Source organism: Tachypleus tridentatus, chromosome 7 (genome assembly GCF_004210375.1).
Source record: "Tachypleus tridentatus isolate NWPU-2018 chromosome 7, ASM421037v1, whole genome shotgun sequence".
In the NCBI taxonomy this organism is placed as follows: domain Eukaryota; kingdom Metazoa; phylum Arthropoda; class Merostomata; order Xiphosura; family Limulidae; genus Tachypleus; species Tachypleus tridentatus.
In genome coordinates this window covers 192,011,054-192,036,705 of record NC_134831.1, presented here as the reverse complement: position 1 = coordinate 192,036,705, position 25,652 = coordinate 192,011,054, and the positions used below count along the sequence as shown (strand labels likewise).

The 25,652-nt window shown below is 32.3% G+C and overlaps 1 protein-coding gene across 2 annotated transcripts in view; it reads left to right on the top strand.

Moving 5' to 3' along the window:
* Window positions 1–1,188: 1,188 nt before the first annotated feature.
* The window catches only part of LOC143257569 (neuropilin and tolloid-like protein 1), a 40,100-nt gene continuing 15,636 nt past the window's right edge, over window positions 1,189–25,652 (top strand). For both annotated transcript variants that reach the window (XR_013031944.1, XM_076516441.1), the window contains exons 1-5: window positions 1,189–1,271; window positions 2,993–3,074; window positions 14,687–14,864; window positions 17,758–17,948; window positions 22,338–22,535. Coding sequence is in view for 1 of the 2 variants with exons in the window: in XM_076516441.1 (XP_076372556.1) it covers window positions 2,993–3,074; window positions 14,687–14,864; window positions 17,758–17,948; window positions 22,338–22,535 (649 nt within the window). In the remaining variant the exon portion in view is untranslated. The remainder of the gene's footprint in view (window positions 1,272–2,992; window positions 3,075–14,686; window positions 14,865–17,757; window positions 17,949–22,337; window positions 22,536–25,652) is intronic.

Here is a 25,652-nt window from a genome sequence, read left to right as displayed (position 1 = left end):
ATCGCGTTACATAAGTGTTACTCATGAATAGTAATTAACCAAACACCATAATATCTCCTAATAAAGTGTTGGTTAATAAACCATCATGACATCTTGCGATAGTGTTAGTTACATTTATGTAATCAAACAAATATGATATCTGATAGTGTTCGTCACATATGTAATCAAACAATCAATGTTACATTTCGTGCGAATATATAATTAAATTCATGCACTTAACTTATCACCATGAAACGCACTCCTATTAGTGTTTGTCACGTTATTGTAATCAACCAACCATCACGACACATTATCGTAATTGTGTTTGTCACGTTTATGTAATGAGCCAAACATCAAAATATATCATCCTAATAGTGTTTGCAACACTTATATAACCAACCAACCATCACGACACGCCATCCTAGTAGTGTTTGTCACGTTTATATAATCAACCAACCATCATGACACATTATCCTAATTGTGGTTGTTACGTTTATGTAATGAACCAACCATCATGACACATTATCCTAATTGTGGTTGTTATGTTTATGTAATGAACCAACCATCACGACACGTCATCCTAATAGTGTTTGCCACGCTTACATAGCCAACCAACGATCACGACACATTCTTCCGAAAATATTACTCTAGTCATTTGCTACTGAGAACACAGTTCTTCAATCAGATGTTTCTTACTATTTATTTAGCTTTTGCTGACATTATTATTATTTTGTAAAATGAATTTTAAAGGTCATCCAGTGAGGCAATGGTAAGTTTACGACGCAGTGATACAACACAAAGTCCAATTTGGCTATGAGAACAAATATGTTTTTAAGAGTATAAAAGTATTCATTTTTTATTCGAGCAAATAACTTTCAAACCAGCTTTGTACATTACAGTACATTTTATAATAATATATTTTGTGTGTAATGTAATACTACACTTGGCCAAATAATTTTACTTTTGGAGTTTACCGTGCACCAGCTGATTATATGTTGATCATTAATCCATCTAACCCACGTTAAATGAAGGTATAAGTTAATGATTAGTAAATAACAATTAAACCAGTAATCTGAATTGCACAAACTTACAATTAAGCAGTACTTTATTGTTTCATTATCGTGTTCTTCTCTCCATTAGTTTAGAACATAATCTTTAGAAAGTAGTGCTAATACTTACTACAATATCTGTTCATTTCTTGTAGATTACCTGAGCAAAGATCGAAGTTTTCAATCAAGTGTAGTACGTCACTCTTTCCAGTATTAAATTATCGTGTAACTCTTAACATAGAGGTAAGTTCTCTGATTTATAACACTAAAATCAAGAGTTCTATTCTCTCGATGGACACAACAGATAGCCCAATGTAGCTTTGGTATAAGAAATGCACACGTACACACAACTCTTAAGCTTGAAACGTAATGTATTCTTTCCAGTTTTCTTCCTGAGCTCTGTCTTCCTAGTGATATTTAATTTTTTTTATAAATATAAGTTATTTTTATCGCATACTATATACTCGTATATACAGTCATGTGAAAAAGTTAGGACACCCTATGAAAGCCTGTGTATTTTTGTAACATTTTTGGATATATAGATATTTAATCTCAATATTTAAAATACTGAGAGAATAAAGGAATATAACTAAACAATTAAAACTGAAGAAAAGACTTTTCAAGATCTTCTGTAAATGTAATTCTACAAACATACATATTCTAACTGAGGAAAAATTTAGGACACCCCCACATTTATTCCCACTTAAAATGGTTCAACTCATACACAGGTGTATCACACCAGGTGCACATTATTAGAAGATCGTTACTCAGCATTTTGAATGAGGCTTGCCCTATTTAAACCTCAGAATACTATGTTAGAATACTATGAAACTATAAAAATAATGTCCGCCTCAAAATAACACTGTACTTAATGAGATCTTGTAATAATAATACTTACTGAAGCGCTGTTAGCCTTTGTAAACCACGTATAAGTGAAAAACTATAAAAGGCTTCTATAAAGTGTCTGACACTCTAACATAATCTCAATAGCTGTTGTGAATATGGAGAAAAGATGTATTGGAAATGTGGATAAAACATTCAGACTTTTCACAGAAGGAAGTTACAGTGCTATAATTGTGGAAATACAACTATTATAGTGAATACGTTCATGAGCAAGATGTGGTTTGAATTCAAACTTTTGAGCATCAGTTGTCACGGTGTTGATTTTTGGGTTGCTACTTTTTATCATAAACAGAACTGCATCCTCTAAAATAAACAGTAATAAAAGTTCTCTTATAATTATATGAAATTTAAAGGTCGTTTTTTCTAACTTTATTATCAAGCATAAAGCTTTCTGTGCTCTGCCTACCACGTGTATCGAAACCCGAAACTTAGCCTGCAAACTTACTGCTGAGCCACTGAAGGGGAGTAGGGGTTCTTGGACAAAACAAACAGAATAAACACATTATTGAAGTTTATAGGTATCCAGATCAGACGTATTAATTACTTACACGTAAATTTCAGTAATTCTAGTCGAATAATTACATGCCGATTTTACACCAGAGAAACATTATCTGGAGGCTTATAATTTACCGCAAAGCATTTTCACGTGCGAATAGAGGAAAAGAAGGTTGAAGTGAGAAAAAAATAATTTTAACGGTTTACACTTCCGACATATTTCATTAACCTTATTTAACAGGTTATTTCTTTGATGAGTTTGTTTGCTTAAGTGCAAAGCCACATTGGACTATTTGCTATGTCTATGACAAGGAATCAAATCTATAAATTTGTAAACTTAGCACCCTCTCACCAGGGGATGATTTATTATATAAACCTTGTAAGTGATGTGTTAAGTAAAGTCATTGTAAAGTATTAAGAAAAATGAGTAAATATATTGTTTTCTTAATTATTTTGATTCTAATGCTATATTGCAGTGAATGGACCATATCATCTTTAACACTTTCGCTCAAAAAGAGATTATTCTAATATGACTAATGCTGCTATTAATTATTTTTATTTTGTAGATGCATCTAGACACGACAATGCAGTTACGTTACGCTTTCATCCTCTTTGTTATAAAAACTTTTATTCTAATTCAACTGACAGGTGAGTTTTATGTTAATAACTGATGTTTAAATATCTGTGGTGTAATATGTTATCGATACAGTTGTGGTTCAAGTTTTTAAACAATTTGCTGTTCAACTGGAAGAAGTTGTAGCTATACGTTAATAAACGAGTTGTGAGTACGAGCATTCATGGTTCGCGTCTCGTTTCCACACTTTGGTGTTATGGTTGCATTATACGAGTGACGGTCAGATCTCACAGTTTGGTCACTCAAGAGTTGGCTACTTTACCTCTGGTCTATAAATAGAGGATTTTGTGAAGTTTAAGATACTTAGAGGGTGAGACATAACGAGTTCCACAAAATTATTACAAGTTTGTTTTTTCCCCAATAATTCTAATACAAACAATAAATAAACTGATGTTGTAAAACATAAACTAATGTTTAGGTAAGTCATATTATATTAAACAACACTTGATTGATAGTTCAATTGTGTTTTTATAATGTTTATGGTTAGTTGATAGTTGAGTTGTGCTTTTATATTCTCTAGTTGATTGATATATAAGTTGTTTTAGTATACCCTATACTTTGTTGATAGGTAAGATGTACACATATACTCTATACCTTGTTGATAGATTAGTTGTACATGTATACTCTATACTTGGTTGATAGGTCAGGTGTACATCTATATTCTACACATTGGTTGATAGGTAAGTTGTACTTGTATACTTTTACTTGGTTGATAGATAAGTTGTCCTTGTATACTTTTACTTGGTTGGTAGGTAAGTTGTACGTGTACTAATATTTTGGTAATCTTGATTGTGTATGTTTCCAGCTATCGTCAAAGTTACTATGTATTTGAAATCTATAAACAAGACATGTTGTGTCTTTTACTTTGAAAGCTTTTTTTTTCCCAATTCCGATATATCCGATATTTTTTTTTTTTTTTACCTTATTTTGCAATTATAGTAATATCAGGCTAATGCGTACGCGATCCCAACATATCGTAATGTGGTTAAAGGTATTATTAGAAGTAGTAGTATATTTTATGCTACTTTTAACTTACTTCTTAATTATGCATTTCACATTGATTTTAATAATCAATAAATGTTCTATATTTTTCATTTATAGCCTATATTCTACACGCCTAACAACACCAAAACTTTGTGAACCCTAACTTGTCTTTCTTAATTTATTTTATTTCGTTAAACCTTACTCTAATAGATTCAGGATTTCATTATATTTTCCATAGTTAATACTATCTACGTAACAATTCTTTCAATGTAGGCCTAAACCTTGACGCTACATTGATAATATTAGTTATGGTAAAACATTCCTTTGTAATCGTAATTGAGATATAAACCCTATTTATCAATATATCTAATTATAAAATTTAACTATAATCTTTATGTTATAAGTTAAAACAAATGCACTTTAAACAAAAATCTGTCAACGCAGATCTAAAAAGAGGAAATTTATGCTTACGCATGATACGGTCAGATAACAGGAACTTACGAGTTATACAGGTGTATGGTAGAATGTTCTTTACAGAGTTTTTTCTAACAGAATAATATGAAATTGGTTTATTATATTCGAAAAGTTATGAAATATTATGTGCTTGTAAAAGGTCAGAATGATGTGGAAAGTACACGATGATTTTTATCACCAGGGGATCTAAGTTGAAAATGGTTATAAGGCCGACTCAGTAGGTTAGTAGTCAAATTTTGTATACTTGACTACGAACCTACTGGATACATATAACTGATCTTTTAAACGATGTTTAAAACCAGAAATAACTTAGGTGAAAAAATAGAAAGATTTTCCACTTGCTGAGGTTGCAGGAACTAACCAAATAAAAAGCTTACTTCATTTGCATAAATCTAAATTCGTTTTACCTACACGCCTAAAGATTAAGTATATTCAACTACTTTTAAAACAGTATAAAAATATATCCATGTTTCTGAATATTAAATGCTTCCACGAGTTAAAAATACTACACAAGTTTAATATTTAAATCCGAAAGCTTATCTGTCCTGAAAAAAATATTTATATTTATTTAATTAGTTATAGTCTTATATCAAAGGCTTAACCTAAAACGTTATTTTGTATACGGTGATAACTATTGTCAACTAGGCAAGCTATATTTTTGTATACATTCAAAGATGAGTATGATTTAAATACAACAAAAATATTTGAACATCAGGTGGCACCATATGTCATAAGTTTTTATAATTTTTTAGTTTCATCTGTATAGGTTTTGTTTATTTATGTGTATTTAAATGATGCCACTAGTCCAGACAAAGTGTTAAACGCACTAGGTGTCACTAAAAAAGTAAGAACTGTACCTTTTGCTCAGCATATTTTAGTAGTTCCCTCTGGACGCGCCCGCTGATTAATTGGCTCAGAAGAATGAGAGGGAGTAGATAAAATGACGGCACGTGCCCGGAACGATTACGCCCACGATGTGGCAGCAGAAGGCGCTAATGTTTTGGGGAAAAGGTGACATTACAGTTCCACGAAGTGGAACCAGAAGTCGCGTTTGTAGAGTTGTGGGAAAGGATGATGAGGTTATCAGAGCAGATAATTTGCGAGCGAACCACCAGGGTGAAGTAGCCTCATCTATATCAACATGTTTCAACGTTCTATTATGTCATCATCTTTTTAGTAGCAATTAAAACCTTAAAATAATATTTTATTCAACTTGCGCATTTTCTTTCTTAAATTTATACTTTTGCATTAGTTCTGTAGTTCTTTTCTTTGATTGACTACATCCTAAGAAACGTTTTGTAACATATAAAGTTTCGTTTTTATACATATTGAACAAGACAATTAGTATAGTTAATTGTATAGTATCATATATTTTTATATTTCTTGATGTAAAACTTATTTCTATAATTCCACTTCATTTCCATAGTTAATATATTGTACAACATCTATTTTCCTTGAAAAACACTAGTTTAACTCTCTACATAATACAGTAACAACATATTAAGCTTTATAAGTTGATTTATGTACATAATTATACTTAACCTTTATTTTGTGGAAACTTTATGGGTTTATGAAACGTGAGAGAATAGCTTTTTCTTCTAAAACACATTTTTTATCATAAGAAATAAGTGAAGCAATAACATTTAAATATGTTATCTAGAACGTTTTTATTGTTATCACAGTTTTTTACATTTGTTCTTAAAATCTTCAAAAATGGGGTTTATGCACATTATTTGTAATAAATCTTAGATAAGATCGTCTTTCCTTAATTTGAGCTTTTTCTTAGTAAATGTTTTAGTATGCGTGTGATAATTTACGTATTAAGCTATAGTAAAACATGTCAGTTGTAAGAATAGTGAGTTCCCCGCTAGTACAGCGGTAAGTCTACGGATTTACAATGCTACCTGAAATCAAGGGTTCAATTTCCCTCGGTGGACTCAGCAGAGACCTTGATGTGGCTTTGATATAAGAAAACACAACCACAGAACCTTAAGAATAGAGGAGTAATGTCAGAGTGAAAGTATCTGATATTCAGGAACAGTCAAATTAATTATCGATTTCAGTTGCATGACATGTTTTGTAGACTTTCTAAATAAAGAAACTTTCTAACTTGAATCATTTTAGGGAATGTCCCTTATGTTTTGTGTACGGTGATCTATTGCATTTGGCTGATAAATAATAACTTGGACTGTAGGTTAGGATTTGATACACATTTGTAGTTTTTGTAAATAGCATATTAATATATCCTATTCTTGAAGTTTTATTAACAAATGTGCGTTTTGCATGAAACTTGTTAAGTCTGTTATTTTACTTTCGTATATTGATTATTTCTGTTTACAACACATTGGGATATGAGGAAACATGAGTTTTATATAAGTATAAAAGGAGACTTCCTGATGACAAGAAACCCACTTGAAGTAAAAATGTATTCTAAAAACGGTTGGTATTGGTATTAAAACATTAAGTAAAATAAACTAAAGAACAACGCTTCGACCTTCTCAGGTTATATTCAGGTTTAGAAAGAGTATTTGTAACGAGCGTTACTGGACGCATACCTTAGGGACAATAGTGTGATTATATACGACGTTGCAGTTACTTGCTAAGTTATTAATTAATATAGGTATGAATGTGTTTCTTTATGTTGGTTTAATTTTGGTTTGAGTTTTCGTATAAGTAGGGCTTCTTTAGTTTCGCGTTTGTTTATATTTATTTTCTTACTTATTATGTTGGTGTTTTCTATGCTTATGTTGTACTTATTTGACTTGCAGTGATCAAAAACTTGCGAAGGTGTTTGTGTATGTGGTTTCCATTTTCTGCTTATTTCTCCGATATATAAGTCGTAGCAGTTGTTGTAATTATCATGTATAGGATGTAATTTATCTTGTAACTACCAAACATTTGATCTTTAGTCTGAATGGAATAGAATTAAGCTACGTTTTATTGGTGAATTGTCAAGATTATATAAGTTATAAGAAGGAAGACTGCCACTGATCTCAAGCATAAGATAAACAACCATGTATGAAATGATGCAAAAGTGCGCAGATCTACTGTATCAAAAAGACTCAACGTGGCTGTGTAGCAGTGAAAAAAACTTTACTTTGATCTCCAAATATTGTCAAGGAACTAAAATATGTTAAAAGTATAAAAAAGTGGACTGTTGACGACTGGAAAAGGGTGTTATGAAAATATAACGAGTTTGAAATATTTGGCTCAAAGCGTAGGTTGTCCATCCATCAAAAGAAAGATGAAAAATACTTATTTCAATGCATACACCTACCATGAAGAAAGGAGGATTTAGTGTGATGGTTTTGGGGTGTTTATCTACTGAGGTGACAGAAGATATTTGCACAGTAGATGGCATAATTGATGAACATAAATACCATCAAATACTCATCCGTTATGGTATACTAGTAGTTTGCATATTATTGGTAAAGTATTATACTATCAAGAAATACCCAAAGTACTACCAAAAACATTTATCCAACCTATGCAGAAATTATTTAGCTGAAAAAAGAAGCTGCTGGAGTCATTCAGATGATGAAATGACCCCCACATTTGGAGTAAAATCCCTAAAGACAGTTTGATAAATATGTTGCAACGATGCCTAAAAGACAGTATGCACTTATTAAACCAAAAGGAGGACACGCAAAATATTAACTGTTTACTTAACTCAAGCACCTCCACTGAGTTTCTGTTGTACTTAATATGAAGAGTAATGGAGTTTTAATGCTTTACTCGTGAGTTTCCTTTCATTGTTCTTTGAAAGTAGCCTGAAATCCAGTTTTTCACTTTGTTGTAACACGTTTGCATAGTACTGTGGGCTTGATAAGTAATGTTGTTACCATTTTAAAAAAATGAAGTTTTAATAAAGATTGTTCACTCTTTCAGTCCTATTGCTGACACATCTTAGTTGACATATTTACCTGAGACTTCAACTTCAGGAAAGCTGGTTGATTCAATAATCCCCTTATTATAGATAATACAAAGAGCAAAAGTGACTAAATAACCAGTTGCCTTTTAAAAATAGTGGAATAAAAATTTAAGAAAATATATAGGTCTGGAATTAGGAAATTTGGTAACACACAGACATACACTTTTCGATAAAATATAATATTTCTAAGTTGTAGTATGTAAGTGACTAAAGTCATGTCACTACCAAACATATATATTAAATAGTTGTTGACTACTATAACATTTAATCTTAATAGTTCACCCAAGCATCAAATACATTTTTCACAAATGCTCGTAGTTTATAACTGAAAAAAGCCTTGACAGTCACGATCTTAAAAGGGTCTTCAGTTATAAACCAAGTGATTATTCTTTCACATTTTAAACATCTAATACATTGACTGTTTAACATTACAACAACACTGGGAAATCATAGACTTGATAAGCATACTGAAACATTTATTAACAAAACATCAGATATGCTAATATACTATAAACAACGTACAAAATACTGAATTAGCTTTCATATAACTTTTGTACATTATGGTTGTATTACTATTTCAGTTAAAGATTGAATTTTTCATTTGTATAACATTATGTGAGAACAAATACTGAAATTATCATGAGACATCGCCTAAAGAAGATATGTGATTACATAAATAAATGAATAAAAGATTCAAACATGAGCATTATAGTAAAATAAAATTATTTTGTGACACCAGAATTATATTTGTTCACACTACACATTCAAAGCATGTGAGACTTCGATTTGTAGGCTCAGAAGAACAATCAATTCCAAAACGTTTTATTCACATAAATGTTAAAACAATGTTACGGTAACATGTATTACCTGTTTACTTAAGAATTATACAAGTATTTAGTTACAAATCAGTGTTTAGATTAAATATGATCTTTCAGATAATTCCATGCTTAGCTGAGTCTTTTGTAAAAAGTTAAACCAGATGAATAACAGCTTCCAACAAGTATGGCTGAACCTTTAATACAATCTTCATTAATATTTTTCTGTATTTAAAACTTGTGTTTTATTATAACCTAATATGCTATTATTAAAGAATGTAAGTTACAAGTTTTAGAATCACACATACTGAAACATTTGTTAAGAGAACATTAAATATGGTACTTACAAAATCTACAAACATCTTGTGTTATAAAATACTGACCTACACATGTCTAGCTTAGTCTTTTATGATAGTTACGCAACATGAACATCAATTTCTAACAAGCATGTTTGAAAACCTAATACAAGTCTCTCTTCATTCTTCTTATATAAAACTCATATTTCGTATTAGTCCAATAAACCATCATTAATACATGCAAGTAAAACCACATACTTAACAAACATAGTCAACCATTTATTAACAAAACTTCCAAAATTAGATATACTAATATATTGTTTACAAAAACATCATACTTTATAAAATAATGACCTGCAGACCATATAAATAACATCTGTGGTATATACTTGTTCCAGAATGTGATTAGTCAGATAGAATAAATCAGCGTAAATGTAACGTAAGGGACGTTCCCTCAAAGTGATTCCAAGTTATATGATCATAGAATGTTTCTTCATTTTAGAAACTTTATGAATTTCATAACTAAATTGACTGTTCCCTCAGCTTCTCGATTGTCTGAACAAATCCTTATTTGAAAAAAAAAACATGATGCTGTTTTCTCATTTATTATATATACTGAAACATATAAGAATTAGACTCACAAATGTGCTATTTAGAAAGACTACAAGCTCTTATTTTACTAAATACTGGATTGTCTCATTTAAATTAGCTTCACATTTAATATAGCTCATAAACGAAAAGTGTTAAGGTTGAAGTTTTGTATTTCACTGAGATCATTGCATTTGGCAACAAAAATACTTTACACTTGCTATTCTGTAATATTAAACTCTGTCAAACGTACGGCAGTCTGTAAAAGGCTTAGATTGTGCCGGTCAAAAATTATTTGAAAAAATATAACCTACACTCATTTTACGTTGATAATTCACAAACAAAAAAGTTTTTAAATTTACTCTGTTCGGACTAAAGATCAAGTGCCAGATAATTATGTGTCTAGCTTAGTCTTTTATAACAGATTACACTCTATAAATAACATTTTCATAGAAGTATGAACATGCTGAACATTAGGTCGTGACCTTTGAAACTGACGTGTTTCACCTTGGCCTAATATGCTAGAATCAATATATGTAAATAAATTCAAAGACCTGCCAAACATGATATATACTGAAACATTCAGTAACAACACTTCAAGCTATTAAAACACGACTTTATCCAAGATTTATCAAAATGCGCATAAACTCTATTCTTGAAGCTTTTAAGAACAAAATCTGTAAACGTTTGTTGTTTTTCACACAATATGTTAAGTCTGTTGGTTCTTACAAGAAAAGATATAGTCTACAAAGAAAGAAAACATTTCACATTTTATAAAATCATCACGTTTACTGTTTGTCGTTACAAAACATAATTGCCAAAGTGAGTTGTATATTTAGCCTAAATTAACGTAGAATTGATTTTGTATGTCACTAAACTTGATAATCAGTACAAAACGAATGTATCTATTTTTTTGTAAAGATGAAGGTACATTAGGAAGATATTTTCTATTTTCGATCTAAAAGACACATATTTATAGTTTAAACCCCCTATTATTTACAAATGCAACTTTTCAACATTTATTGAGGGTGTATTTGTTTAGACATAAAAGAAATATCACCAATGCTTATATTGTAACTTGAGCTGTGTTGTACATCTTTGTTTGAGGAGCAACTTCTGCTGACAGCTCGATACCTTATGATACTTAGGAAGAACACAAACTAAAACATGTATGAATTATAAAGTACTGGAGTGCCAAGATTGAATCAATTTCCACACAAGTTTATTTCCGTTAGCATATAATTATTGTATACTTTCTACCCTGTTAGATTTTCCTATTGACACTAGTCTGAAAAAATAATATATATGTAGGTTATATGTGATAAATCTTAGATAAATTCATCTTTTTCTAACTTGAAGTTTTGCTAATAAATGTTTTCAGTAAGTGTGATGTTTGGCAAGACTATCATTTTACTTACACTTAGCATATGATGAAGCACGTTAGTTTTGGGCTGTAGGTAGGGGGAAATGTGAAAGTCAGCACGATGGGAAACAGTGAATTTAGTTATGGATTTCTAGTCTAAACGAGCACTATCCTCCTACAGAAATACCATCCACCTCCGTAAAAGATATGTACTTTATAAACAAAAACTATAAAGTTGATAAAATTAAATTAGAATATTTAATGCTTTAATTTTTAAAGTACAACTGTTATTGCGATAAAAACTTTCAGTACTAATAATTGTGAATTCAATGTTATGTAAATTAGGAAAACATTAATTTTAAGACTGATTGTTACTATAAAGCTGATAACGTTTTGATATGCATTACCTTCTAGTGATTTACTTACAAATTATCTGCTCGTTTATCACACCAACACCTCCTCTAGTAGCGATTATACAACCCTCAAGTTTCGGCATATCATGTAATAGTTTTGATTTACACTCACCTGGCACCACTACTGAGTCAATATCATTTTGTCATTATGCAGCTTTAGCTTAGTTTTATTGAATCTTGAATGGCATGTTCTAACCCATGAAGCATGGTGTGTCATTATTGTATCCCAATACTATAAAGTCTGTTGAAGTCAGTTATGTAGGAAATGGATCCTTCTAAATGAACCTGATATAAGATCATCCTCGAAGGTCTTACAGCCTATACTTTTAGGCTTTCTTTCACATGATATAAGATCATCCTCAAGGGTCTTAAAGCCTAAACTTTTAGAATCTATTTAATAGTTTGCCCTTCACTGTAATGATTCCCCATTATCATTCTATATAACACACACAGATCTAAGTGAGTTGTGTTTGCTTCTTTTTGATGCTTGAAAGTGATATAAATTATTTGGCCATGATGAGGTTATCAGAAATTAAATCACCACCAAGAAAAAGAGTGGTATCTACTTGCAGTTATAGTGATATATTATACAAAGTTTCACTAGTCTGTCATGTTTACAAGTAATAATATCAAAGCAACCTGTAACATATAAAGGTCACACATGTTAAAGATCGTTAAATTTTAAGATATAAACAAAGGATGCTGAAATGGGAAAAAGATGCATTTATGAGCTTTCAAAATATGATAATTGGCTTAAGTATTCTGAACAATTCATGAATACCTACTAAGATCACTGAAACCGGACACACCTACATGAAATGGATAAAAAATATGATTGGTGGCCATCTTAATACAGAAGTCAAAGTCAGTAGAGGCATGTGCCAAGATGGTTCTTTATTTGTAAATGTTCTGTATGGTGAAGAGAAACATTTTCATTTCATGTTTTGTTACAAAGTGTGCAATTTTTGTCTTATCTGACTTTCTATTTAAGATGTCATTATTTTTTTCTTTGTAAAACCTGTGCAATAAAACGTTCACCACCAATATGTCAGCACTTAGATGAAGAGTGAATTTCTATTTGAACCTGAGGAACACTTAAGAAAGTTCTTTAGTGTAGATATCAGATAAACAAAATTTAGAAAGTATACCACTATTCTATTAATATTTTAACTTCAGTAGTATATGGATAAGTCTTTACAACACTAAAATTAGGGAACACTGATCCTAAGAGAAGACCTGTTTTTAAAGAATACCTGGATTCCACTTGGATCATTCGAGTGTGTTTGATGACAAAAATCAAATGACGTAAATACAATTTGTTACAGCGTATTTTTCATTAATACTGAAACAATAGCTCTTCACTGGAAGATAAACATGAATATTATCCACGGTAAATCAGTTGAATATATTTTTGGCTCGCCACCGTTCACGTTTTTACAAGCATATTTAGTTTTCATTAAATTATTTTAGGTGTCTTACAAAACAAAATTCTGTTTTAAAGAAATACTTCGTAAACATAAATATCAAAAATAACAGGTAAAGTTATTTTAAGTGCCTGACGTAAAAAAAGGCTGTGATTAGATACCCACGTAAATCAACTGTGGAAGGGATAGCGTTAGTCCAATTTCTTACATCAAATTATATACACCTGTAAATATTAGGTTTTTGCATTGCATAACATATTATCAAATAGTTCTTTTTTTTTAATCTCTATAAGAAATTAGAGAAAAATCGAAATACTTCTTTTTTTAAGTAGAATCATCAGCTGTAGCACTTTAAGATTTATTATGTGTTTGTTGGACTCTCGTATACAACAGTTTTTTGAGCTGTGGCAAAATGCATCATATTAACATAGGTAGTTGCCCAACACGTAAAGCAATTGGTGTTTTCGTTTGCACCTGTGGGAAATACCGGACAGAATTAAATGCTTGGTACTCTATTTTGACCTGTGAGGTAATTTCTCACAGGATAAAGTGCCTTGGTATATTCTTTTGTATGTGAGATAAATGGAAAAATCCTTGGTGCTGTCATTTGGCAGGTGAGTGTCCATTTTACTTTTTTTTTGCTTTGCGTGTTTTTTTTTCGAATTTGTGTAAGAGAATAAAATGTTTGGCGTTTCTTTTGACACGTGAAGTGTTTATCTTATAGGATAAAGGCTTTCATTTGAATGATACATAATAATTATTTGCTATTTAAGAGTGCTGTGAGTATTTTCATGAGCTCTTGCTTTCCGTATTTTCAAAATATATTGTTGAATAGTTGGAGTACCCGTTCCATGGCGGAAGTTTTCTAAATTCATGATTAATAAAAGTTATCTTTGGATTCGAAAAGCTGCTTCCTTTAAATTCAATTTTAAAAAGCAAAAATGTCCATAAGAACCGGCAAAATGGAAAATTTGTATGTACCCTTGCATGTGACTAATGGGCATTCGTACATAACTTTGGTGAAGATCCATCCACACCTTGCGAAGTAATTACACGGACATATCAGAGACAGAACTATTATTTTTATGTAAATTATTTGGCAGATGGTGTTTTAATGGCCAATATGGTTTATTGTTGGTTATCTGTTGTTCTGTTGGTTAGTTAATTAATTTTATTTCATATCTCACTCAAAGGGTAAATGTTATATTATTTCTCTGTTTACAAGATGAGGTTTTGACTCAACTTCCATTTAGAGCACGGACTTCACTCTTAATTTTCTTCGTTTGTTAATTTGCGTGAACATTTAATTGGAATAATACACCATTCTCTGTGTTCCAGCTGGCTGTATGTATTATTTCGACAGCATACAAGGCAAAGTTGGAAACTTCTCATCCCCGAATTTTCCCGCCAATTATCCAGACAATCTCCAGTGTAACTACCAGTTTGTCGGCAAACCTTACGAGACTCTGAGATTAACGTTCTTTTTCTTTGAACTGGAACAACCTTATAAAGATGGGTGAGTGATTATTCAGTTTAAAAGTGCATATGAAAAATATAATTTTTTACAGGAGATGCTTGCAAGATAGAAAATTAACCTCTACCAGCATAAAAAGTGACAAATTCAGAAATATATTATTGGATAAGCTTACAACACATATAACAAATGAAAGTTATTGCAAGATAACCTTAGAATCAGCTAAGAAGAGTAAACTATCATAGAAAAAATGTACAAAACAAAAATTGTGAGATGTTACGAAGTAAGAAAACAAAAGAGATAAGTAATGTCCGTTATCACAGGAAAAGCTAAGAAAACAGATTAACGTTATCGCAAGATTAACTCAAAAAGCTTACAGAATAGATAACAAATGAAAGTTACTGCAGCATAAGCATGTAATCGGGTAACAAGGGTAAATTTATCACAGGAAAACTGCTAGTTAAATGTGCTTTCCTTGTGTTTTTACTTATAAACGTTAGAATGCATTGTTTAATCACGTGGTTACCCTTCTGTTAACGACATATTCGGCCTTAATTCCAATAGCATGTCATAAGGTTCAACCAGCTTAAAAAATTTGAGTTAGTTCTAAATACACATACTGATAATGTAAACAAATCAGTATAACAGAAGTTTAGTAATAAAAATAAAGCTCTAAATTAATAGCATTAAAATTGTATTTTAAGTTCTCATGAATTATGTTAATGAAGGTAGCAGTAAGGAAATTATGTTGTGTGTCTGACTTAGGGAACACACACAAAAAAGAAACATATGTTGGCTTTAACTACTGTCATAGAATTACTTTTCGTTGAAAAATATAACATGCTTGAATTCTCCTCAACTGTTTGTAATATGTCTTTCGAGTGATGAAAAACTCGCACAATGAAACTTAGAAAGACCGTGTCGTCTGTGGGAAACTTACGGTGATACATGTTATGGTTTATACTGTGTAAACTCAAAAAGAGCTATTTTGCCTACAGTGTAATAAAAACGTAATGTTTATGAAAATAAGTAGTTATTTTGAGCAATCAGACATGAATACGTTTTACAACGTGGAATCAGATGGCGCGTTGCTAGAGGTACGTTTATAGGCCACCATGACACTTCAGAAAGGAAGTTGTCTGCTGTCAAAGAAGGCGTCGCTAGCTGTGACATCATAGTTTGAGTGTTATTCAACAAAAAGCTTGTTGGTAGCGCCACGAAGTAACACCAGAGGGCACGTTACTATTATGAGCGAATCACCAGAGGGAGATGTATATCAGATTGAAATGAAAATTGTAGTAACAGTCTTAAAATTAATAGTTTATCTAATTTTCACAATGTTATGTTTACAATCATCAGTGCTAAAAGTTTTATCACAATTGCAGTTTCGCTTTATAAGTAACACATTAAATTTTTATCTCAATCATATCAACTTCATAGTGTTCACTTAAATATTGCGTATGTAGACTATGTTTGTACAGGCAGATATTTCAGTAGGTTAATCTGCAGAATGTCTCTCAAAGAGGAAACCTGGTAGCCTGCATTAAAACCGTGCTCGGCTTTACTATGGCTATGGAGAAGAGGAAGAGAAATGAGGAAACATACAGTGACTTATAAAAATAGTTACTCCCATCATTGATATCATATTTTAATGAAATATAAATAATGTAAACAGTTTATAATAAAATTTTTATTCAACGCTAACGATCAAACTGAATACTGTGATGTATGAAGGAAACTGGATGTCAGCAAAACCTGCAAAGAAAATATATAAATTGAAATTTACTAATTGCATAATTACTCAGTCCCTTAATTCAATATTTTATGGAAGCACCTTTGGCAGCAATTATTGCTCCGAGGCCTTTTGAATATGTCTCTACCAGCCTTGCAAAATGAGATGATGTGGTTTTCATTCCATTCTTCTTGGCAAAATTGCTCCAATTCTAACAGATTTGTTGGGGATTGTTGATGGGCTGTAATCTTCGAGTTTCACTATAAATTTTGTATTGGATTCATATCAGGCCTTTAACTGGGCCACTCCAGGATATTCATTTTCTACTTTTGAAACCTCTCCAGTGTGGCTTTAGCTTTGTGCTTTATGTCATTGTCCTGTTGAAAAGTGAATTTTCAACCCAGTTTTAGATTTTATTTGTGCTCTGCCTACCACGGGTATCGAAACCCAAAGTCTAGCGTTGTAAGTTCGCATACATACCGCTGGGCCATTGGGGGGAACGCAACAATATACTGTCGTCATAATTTTAAATGATTCATAAGCAATTCATTCAAGTCGTTTGATTATGTTTCAAAATTTCGCTCATAACCACACAAGAGCAATTCTTTCTTAATTTTGAGTTAACACACTGCTTGTTTGTTTGAAGTTAAGCACAAAACAGCACAGTGGGTCATTTGTGCTATACCCATTACGATTATCGAAATCCGAATTCCAGCGTTGTACATCAACAGACATACCGCTTCGGTAGTGGGGAGATGAGGGAGGAAATAGATGACAGCTACTAAACATTATCGTCAATTCTAGGAGTACTTCACTTTTGTCTCATCGAATAAGGGGATTTATTCACGCACCCATGGCTACATAATATGAAGTGTGTTTTTACAGCAATGAGTCACAATCAGTAGATCCTTGGATTTACAACCCGAGCACGGAAATCGCTAGGGTACACCCAGCCTTTCAAGTTGAAACTTAGAATTAATTTTGCTGTATTCGCACCTCATATTTCCCGAAAAATATTTCTACGGATCATATACTTTTACGTTTTATGTTTATGGTTGTGAATATTGAGTTAGTTCTTTCGCAAAACGCTTTTGTAACATTGTGATTTTTCATGGGAAACTGTTAACTTACGTTTCACACAGCGTCTTTGTTTTTTCGTTATGCTGCTGTAGTTACTGAATTATTCATATTTTTCTCACATAGGTGTCTCACAGATTACGTGGACATTTCTACAGTGACGGCCTTCAATGTTAAACAGCTAGTGGGACGCTTCTGTGGCAGAGATGTCACCTCTCCTATACAATCAATGTACCCCCAAATGGAGATAATGTTTCGATCCAACCACGCCAAACAGTTCCGTGGTTTTTACGGAAAATTCGACTTTAGAGCTGAGAGTGAGATCTTCCTAATTTTGTAAAACCTAATTAGTGTACGATAGATCTTTTTTGTGGTTATTAATCATCATAATGTTATTAGAACATACGTTCTTTAATCTGGTAACTTGGAACCTTCTACTAGTGTTTACTTACTATTATATCTTGTGCTGAAGGTCACACAAACCTTTAAAACAGTTAATTTAACTTGCATTGTTACAGAATCATATATTTTGAAAATATACATTAACGCATGTTTATTTATAATGGTTAATATTACACAATGATAATAATTGGAGAAAATTAACCTGATAACAATTATAAACGGACAGACAGCCGTAAACTAATAATAATTTTTGGTGGACACGGGTGGAGAAACTTATGGTGTCACATTTAGCTTCCTTACATTGCGGTAAATTGTATTAAACGACGTTTTATTCTTTATTCGACAATTATTACACTCACGAATTTAGTGTTATTAGACAACGGTTTTGTAGGTAAAATATATTCAGTGATATTCTATTTTATATTATTGTACCATCATAACACTCTTGTAGTTAGTATCCTTAAATTATGGTTTTGTAGATGAAGTATATTAAGTGATGTTCTGTTTTATATTCTGCGATCATTATACTCTTGTGTTTCGTGTCCTTAAATTATGGTTTTGTACATAAAATACACTTAGAGGTGTTCTGTTTTATATTCCATGATTATAATACTCTTGTGTTTAGTATCCTTAAATTATGGTTTTGTACATAAAATGTATTTAGTGATGCTGTGTTTTATATGTTACGATTATAACACTCGTGTGTTCAGTGTCTTTAAATTATAGTTTTGTACATAAATACATTTAGTGGTTTTCTGTTTTATATTTTACGATTATTACACTCGCGTGTTCAGTGTCCTTAAATTATAGTTATGTACATAAAATACATTTAGTGGTTTTCTGTTTTATATTTTACGATTATTACACTCGCGTGTTCAGTGTCCTTAAATTATAGTTATGTACATAAAATACGTTTAGTGATGTTCTGTTTTATATTTAACGATTATTATACTCTTGTGTTTAGTGTCCTTGAATTATAGTTTTGTACATAAAATACATTTAGAGATGTTGTGTTTTATATTTTACGGTTATTACACCCGTGTGTTAAGTGTCCTTAAATTATAGTTTTGTAGAGAAAGCGAAAATTTATTCAGTGATGATGTGGTTTGTGTTATACAATTATGACACCGTTAAAAATGATTTACTAGCCGATCCTGTTAAGTAGATCACTGGTCTTAGATCCTGGGTTAGCAGGTACTGTTTATCATTGGCTCTTGCTACGATATTAAACTAATCAGAATTGATGAGTGTGTCAGATTTACCAAAGATATGTTCAAGTACAGTGGGCTTAATATGATATTCACATATTCTTTTATACGTGTTAACAAGTTTATTTCAGTTGACACTAAACAATATCCCTGACACTAGGGACACATAACCAGCAAGGTTATACATGCAATAAATGCTTTTTTATAAATCTGAATTCATGCAAGTCTGAGGAATAAAACATTTAGTTGTAGATAAAAGGTATTCTTGGGAAGGTTGTTTGGACTACTTGGGACTTTTGTATTTTTTATCTCTAATTTGTTTTTTTTCATTACTATTATATACATAATACTTAATTTTTCGACATTTTTTAGTATTTGTTCTCCTTTTTTAAAAAACAATTTCTAGTTGATAATGAACACTTGTTTCATTTTCATAATTTAATAGGTCAGGCATGGTCAGGTCGTTAGAGTGTTTGACTCGTAATCCGAAGGTCGTAAGTTCAAATCCCCTTTACACCAAACATGCTCGCCTTTTCATTTATGGGAGTGCTATAATGTTACTGTCAATCTCACTATTCGTTGGTAAAATAGTAGTCCAAGGGTTGGATATGGATGGTGACGATTAACTGCCTTCCTTCTACCCTTACATTGCTAAATAAGAGACGGCTAGCGCAGGTAGCCCGCATGTAGTTTTGCTCGAAATTCAAACCAAACATTTATAATTCGCTAGCAAAAATTTGTTGTTAACATCATATCAGTTTTTTGGTTGTTTTCTAATTTTGAATTACACTGAAGGCCAATGAAGCTGAAAAGATTCCTCCATCAAGATACAAGTACTCTAGAGCGCCAAATCGACGTCAAGAGATATTTACAGAATCCATAACTTTTAATATCATCCTCCACCACACAGATCGTAGGTCATGAAGTATACTACCATGCATGCTCATTCAGCTGCCAGTCTTGGCTTTACTGAAACCTGGAAGACAAATAAACAGCCACATAAAGTATTATTTCAGTACCATCATTATTATCGAGGTAGGTATTTTGGTTTAAAACCAGGGTGATCAGAAAATTTCACATTTCTTCACCCCACTGTGGGCATATTGATTTCTTGAGTGTTTTTGGATTTACATTAAATTATTTTAACAGCTGCTTGACAGTGAATAATAGTTATGTGGCTTGTCTCCATAGGTGGTAAGGAAAAGCTGCAGAGATTTGTTTGGAAAAGGGTTTTTCACTCCTCATGAAGCCACTGGTTTAGCCCACCAAAACTTAATTAATGCACAACGAGGAAGATGGAGAGCTCGCACTCACGAACCAAACGACCCCTTCCAAAAGGGGCCAAAAGGGACAGATTTATTTAAACGAGAAATGTACAACCTACACAAACACACTGATTGGATAATTATTATAATGATCGTTATTGATCATTATTTATTCATTTATTTTTACTGAAAGTGTTTTGCCAGATATATTTATGAATGAAATCACAATGGGTCGTTATGTATGTTTGTGCTTTTATCTACCGACCTATAAATGAAACTGTTACTTATGAAACAGAAATAACTATGCTTATTGATGAACTTGCCACTGGAAAATAGTTTTCCTTTTTATTATTTCCCCGCAAAAGTATGTATGGTAGTAGAGCAGAATGATATTACTGTTAAACAGCTGTGAAACACTTAATAATGTTAATTTGATGCTAAAATAAGATTATAACTCAATTTCAGCAGTTACTTGCCTATATCATGAAGTAAGAGACTAAAAATGGCAGCCATTTTTTACTTGGCTTATCACTACACACTAATCATTACTGTGCTTAGTGATAGTGTCTGCTAAAAGAAATTTGCTACCACATATAAAAAAGCACATGAGAATTTCTGAACCCTTCTAAGCCGAGCATACTTCAACATACTCGTGGTTAAAGTGACGTAATTGTCTATTCTAATCAGTTTGATATCTTACAAGGACCAATGATGAAAAGAACTGATTTATTCAGGACTGAGGCTACAGATCTATTAATAAGAGCAAAATTATCGTTGATTTTTATACCTTGGAATATTTTTAAACCAACAAGTAATTATTCTATCTTAATTTGCTTAACGATAATTGTTTTAATAAAGTAATTTTATTATTACTTTCATGCACATTTACTCAGCCTGTGGAATTTAACAAAACTAGGTAATCAATTTGACGTTCAGTTTGTCAACATTTAACCCTAACCTCCAAATTCTTAACTATCAAACCACGATCTTCAAACAAAAAATACAGATTTTGTTGACGAACCTAGCTTTTTCAGTCTCTCAGTGGGTCAGTTGTAAATAACTAGACATACAAATTCTAAAATTTGGTGTTCGATTCCACTCTATGGACATAGCGCATGTATCGTATTATATAGATTTGCGCTAAAAACAATATGAATATTTTACATGGTAACAAATTAATTCAATAACGTATTAAACCTAGAAGAAAAAAAATTAATTCTTCAGCTGATAACATACTTGTAATTCTATACTTAAGGTTGAAGATAATTATGTTAGTATATATATTTTAAATTTAACAATTAATATTTCCTGTTTTATTTTATAAAAGTTAATATTTTTCAACTTTATGTCAATTTACTTAGAAATGAAAAACAATAATTTTCGTCTATTCTCTTCTTAGATATTTTCTTACGGTATTTTCTTTTATAATTTTTTGGTTTAAGGTAAAGGCCGAAGCAATTTTTCTTCTGTATCTATCAAAACTGATCAAATTTTTATTATTTCTTTACAGTAGATGCAACACTTCTTCTTCTTTGCATCTTCACTCTTAGGATAATAATAGCCTTTTTTTTTCTATTCGTTTTCTATCTCAATTCACATGGAGTCTTCTATTTCTTTTTCGGCAGTTATTTGTAAAAGTCATACATTAGCAGATAAACACCTTCGGTTAAGGTGTTATTCCAGTCCAAAAATCAAACTTTCTGCTAATGTTATATTTTTAGTAATAAATTAACTACTTAATTCGGATGACCATTACACACTAATGACTTGACTGTCTTTCTTTTAATATTTAATTATTTTGTTCTTGACACTATGAACATTTATTTCGCAGAGGATGTCCCTCCTCCCGAGTCCACCCCCGAAATAAAAGGTTGTGGAGGAATTGAAACTGGTTTTGGAGGAGTAATTATATCTCCTGGCTATCCGGACTCATTTCCAGAGGATGTCGAATGTATCTGGCTAATCCGAGTGGCTCACGGGATGCACATCTACATTCGAATACTGGAACTCCAACTCTATGGAAGTATTGGTAAGTTGACTTCTAAAACCTATATCCATGATCTATTTGTTCATGAGTAAGACATGGGCATCTTCAGCCTGTCATTTAATAGACCTGACTATATTGGCATTTTTTAATTATTGCATTTTACTTAGGAATGTTTTTTTATTTGTTTGAAATTAAGCACAAGCTACACGTGGTGGGCTGTCTATGCTCTGCCCACCACGGATATCGATATCCGGTTTCTAGCGTTATGAGTCTGCAAACATAACACTGTGCCACTGGGAGGCTCTTAGTAATGGGGACTACAGTTGTTCAATCTCCTAATTCATAAGGCCGGACATGGCCAGGTGGTTAGGACAATCGTGTAGTAATCTGAGGGGCGTAGGTTCGAATTACCGTTGCACCAAACATGCTCGTCCTTTCAACAATGGAAGCATAATAATATAATGGTCAATCTCATTATTCATTGGTAAAAGTGTAGCTCAAGAGTTGGCGGTGGGTGGTGATGACTAGCTGCCTTCCCTATAGTCTTATACTGCTAAATTAGGGACGGCTGGCGCAAATAGCTCTTGTGTAGCTTTGCGCGAAATTAAAAGAAACAAACCTAAAACGTAATTTTACCGAAAAGGCAGTACAAATATATATATTTTTCAGAGGAAGGAACATTACATATATCACGTTCCTAGTTCACACCGAAACACGAGTTTTGTCTCACTTTATTGATACATTTTCTGATAGTTGTATAACAGTTTCTCTTTCAAGTGCTTTTTCATCATAAAGAAAAATCGCCTTTTGTCCAATTCGGATTGAAATAGTTCAGTTTGGTGTCATTAGGCAACCTTATTACCGTTATGTATGATCATAATCTTTTCAAATTACTATCTAATCGCATCAAACAATAATAGGTTTCGTTTTTGGAACGAGTGTTTGTGTAGCTATAAAACCTCGAGTGAGTGTTTCAGTTTGACATTTTAGTTCGGAATCACTCATTCTGATAGTAGGTTTTTATGTTTATTAAAATAATATGGTCCCTATTGTCATAACGTAACACAGAAAAAAGGTACATTTAGAGGACAATGTGAAATTGTTGTCTTCTATTTCGTTTTCTAGGATATTCGAGAAATTCACCCTAATCTTGTACTTTATTTTTAATAGTCCAATATAAACTGGTGATGGTTAAAAATCAGTACACGTTGTGGCTTTTTGGATATTTAATAAATTGTCGTTGGTACTGACCTTTCTTAAAACCAGATAAATAAACATCTTAATACCCTGTAAAAGCTATGAGGATTTTTGTTTAGATTATAGGGCGCTTGACTCACAATTTGAGGGTCGCGGGTTCGAATTCCAGCCTCACCAACAATGCTCTCCCTTTCAGCCATGGGAGCATTATAATATTACTGTAATGTCAACTGTTCATTGATAATACAGTAGCCCAAGAAGTGGCGGTGTGTGATGAAAACTAGGTGCCTTCCCTCTAGTCTGCGCAAATTCAAAGTATGAATGTTATCAGTAATTCGTGTTTTATATCTGGTTTACCCCGGTATGGCCAGGTGTTCTCAGATTTTGAACTCAGATCGCGAGTTCAAATTCCCGTCACACCAAACATGCTCGCCTTTTCAGCCGTGGGGGCATTATAACGTTACAGCCAATCCCACTATTCGTTGGTAAAAGAGTAGCTCAAAAATAAGCGGTGGATGGTGATGATTAGCTGCTTTTCCTCTAGTTTGTCCCCCGCTGGGACAGCGGTAAGTCTTCGAATTTACAACGCTTAAATTAGGGGTTCTATTCCTCTCGGTGGATTCAGCAGATAGCCTGATGTGGCTTTGCTATAAGAAAAACACACCCTCTAGTCTTACACTGCTAAATTAGGAACAGCTAACGCAGATAGCCCTAGTATAGCTTTACGCGAAATTCAAAACAAACCAAACCATATCAGGTTTTCCAGGACTTAATGTTTCGGTACTTTTATTCCTGGATTTCTAACTATATTTACGAAAGCGTTTAACAATAAATATTTGCTATTTTTCACACGTGATGATTATGTGGCGAAGTACTGTAATATTAGGTAAGAATTTAATTTACTGTAGGTTAAAGGACAAGTACCAGACAGCTGTTACTCTGAAAGCAATAGTATTTTAGAAGTTAATTATGGAGAAAGAAATAACTCTGGTGATAACCTTGTACTTTTCGAATAATCCTTAAATAATCTTACTGTAAAATAATCTTTTACAGTAATCGCTTTTAATGTACAGTAAATAGTAAACTGTAAAGTTCATAATGTGAGTGGTTAAACCTCTATTTAATTTATTTTTTCCATTTTTTGTTCTCACTTTATCATTGGAGCTCAGTTGTTTTTGTTTGCAATTAAGCACAAAGCTACACAAAAAGATACCTGAGCTTTACCCACCACGGGTATCGAAACCCAGTTTCTAATGGTATAAAGTCCGCAGACACACCACCGCTGTCCCACTGGAAGGCTGGAGGTTAGTACTAGGTGACAATTCCAAGGATTCTTAAAACCAAAATTGACTCTTCATGTGAAGACCGACTGTTTCACGTGAGATAGAAAAGAATAACATGTATAATTCCTTCTTTAGTAGTATATTATCATTAGCTGTTAATTTGGGTACTAGATGACGGTTTCAAGGGTTGCGCTGATAGGCGCTGACCCCTCTTGGAGAGATTAGCCTTCTGTCTCAAGGAAGGTAGAATAGAGCTCTTTGATGTTACCAGTGAACTTATGACTTATGAAGACCTTCTAGGTTCCATCTTTTCATTTAATGAAAACATCATATGTAACTTTGTTTTCTAGCAGTTTCATTTCCTCTGAGTGTTCATAGAGACCTTCTATGGTTGTTGCTTTCTGTAACTGGGGGATTACTCTGGATTTGATTAAAGGGATTCTTTTGCGAGTTTGTCAGCATCCTTATTTAGCTTTACCTCTTCTTGGCATGGCACATTCATCTAGATGATGGCTTTACCACACATTTGCTTTTCTTTCTGCCCTCCATTAAAGAACTTACCACTCTCATTTTTATTCAGTACTGTCCATGAGTCAGTCAGTGACAGTATGCTGAAACTTTGTCTATTTGTGGCTCATTACATACATAGAAGAACTTCATCACTGTGCCATTTTTGTGA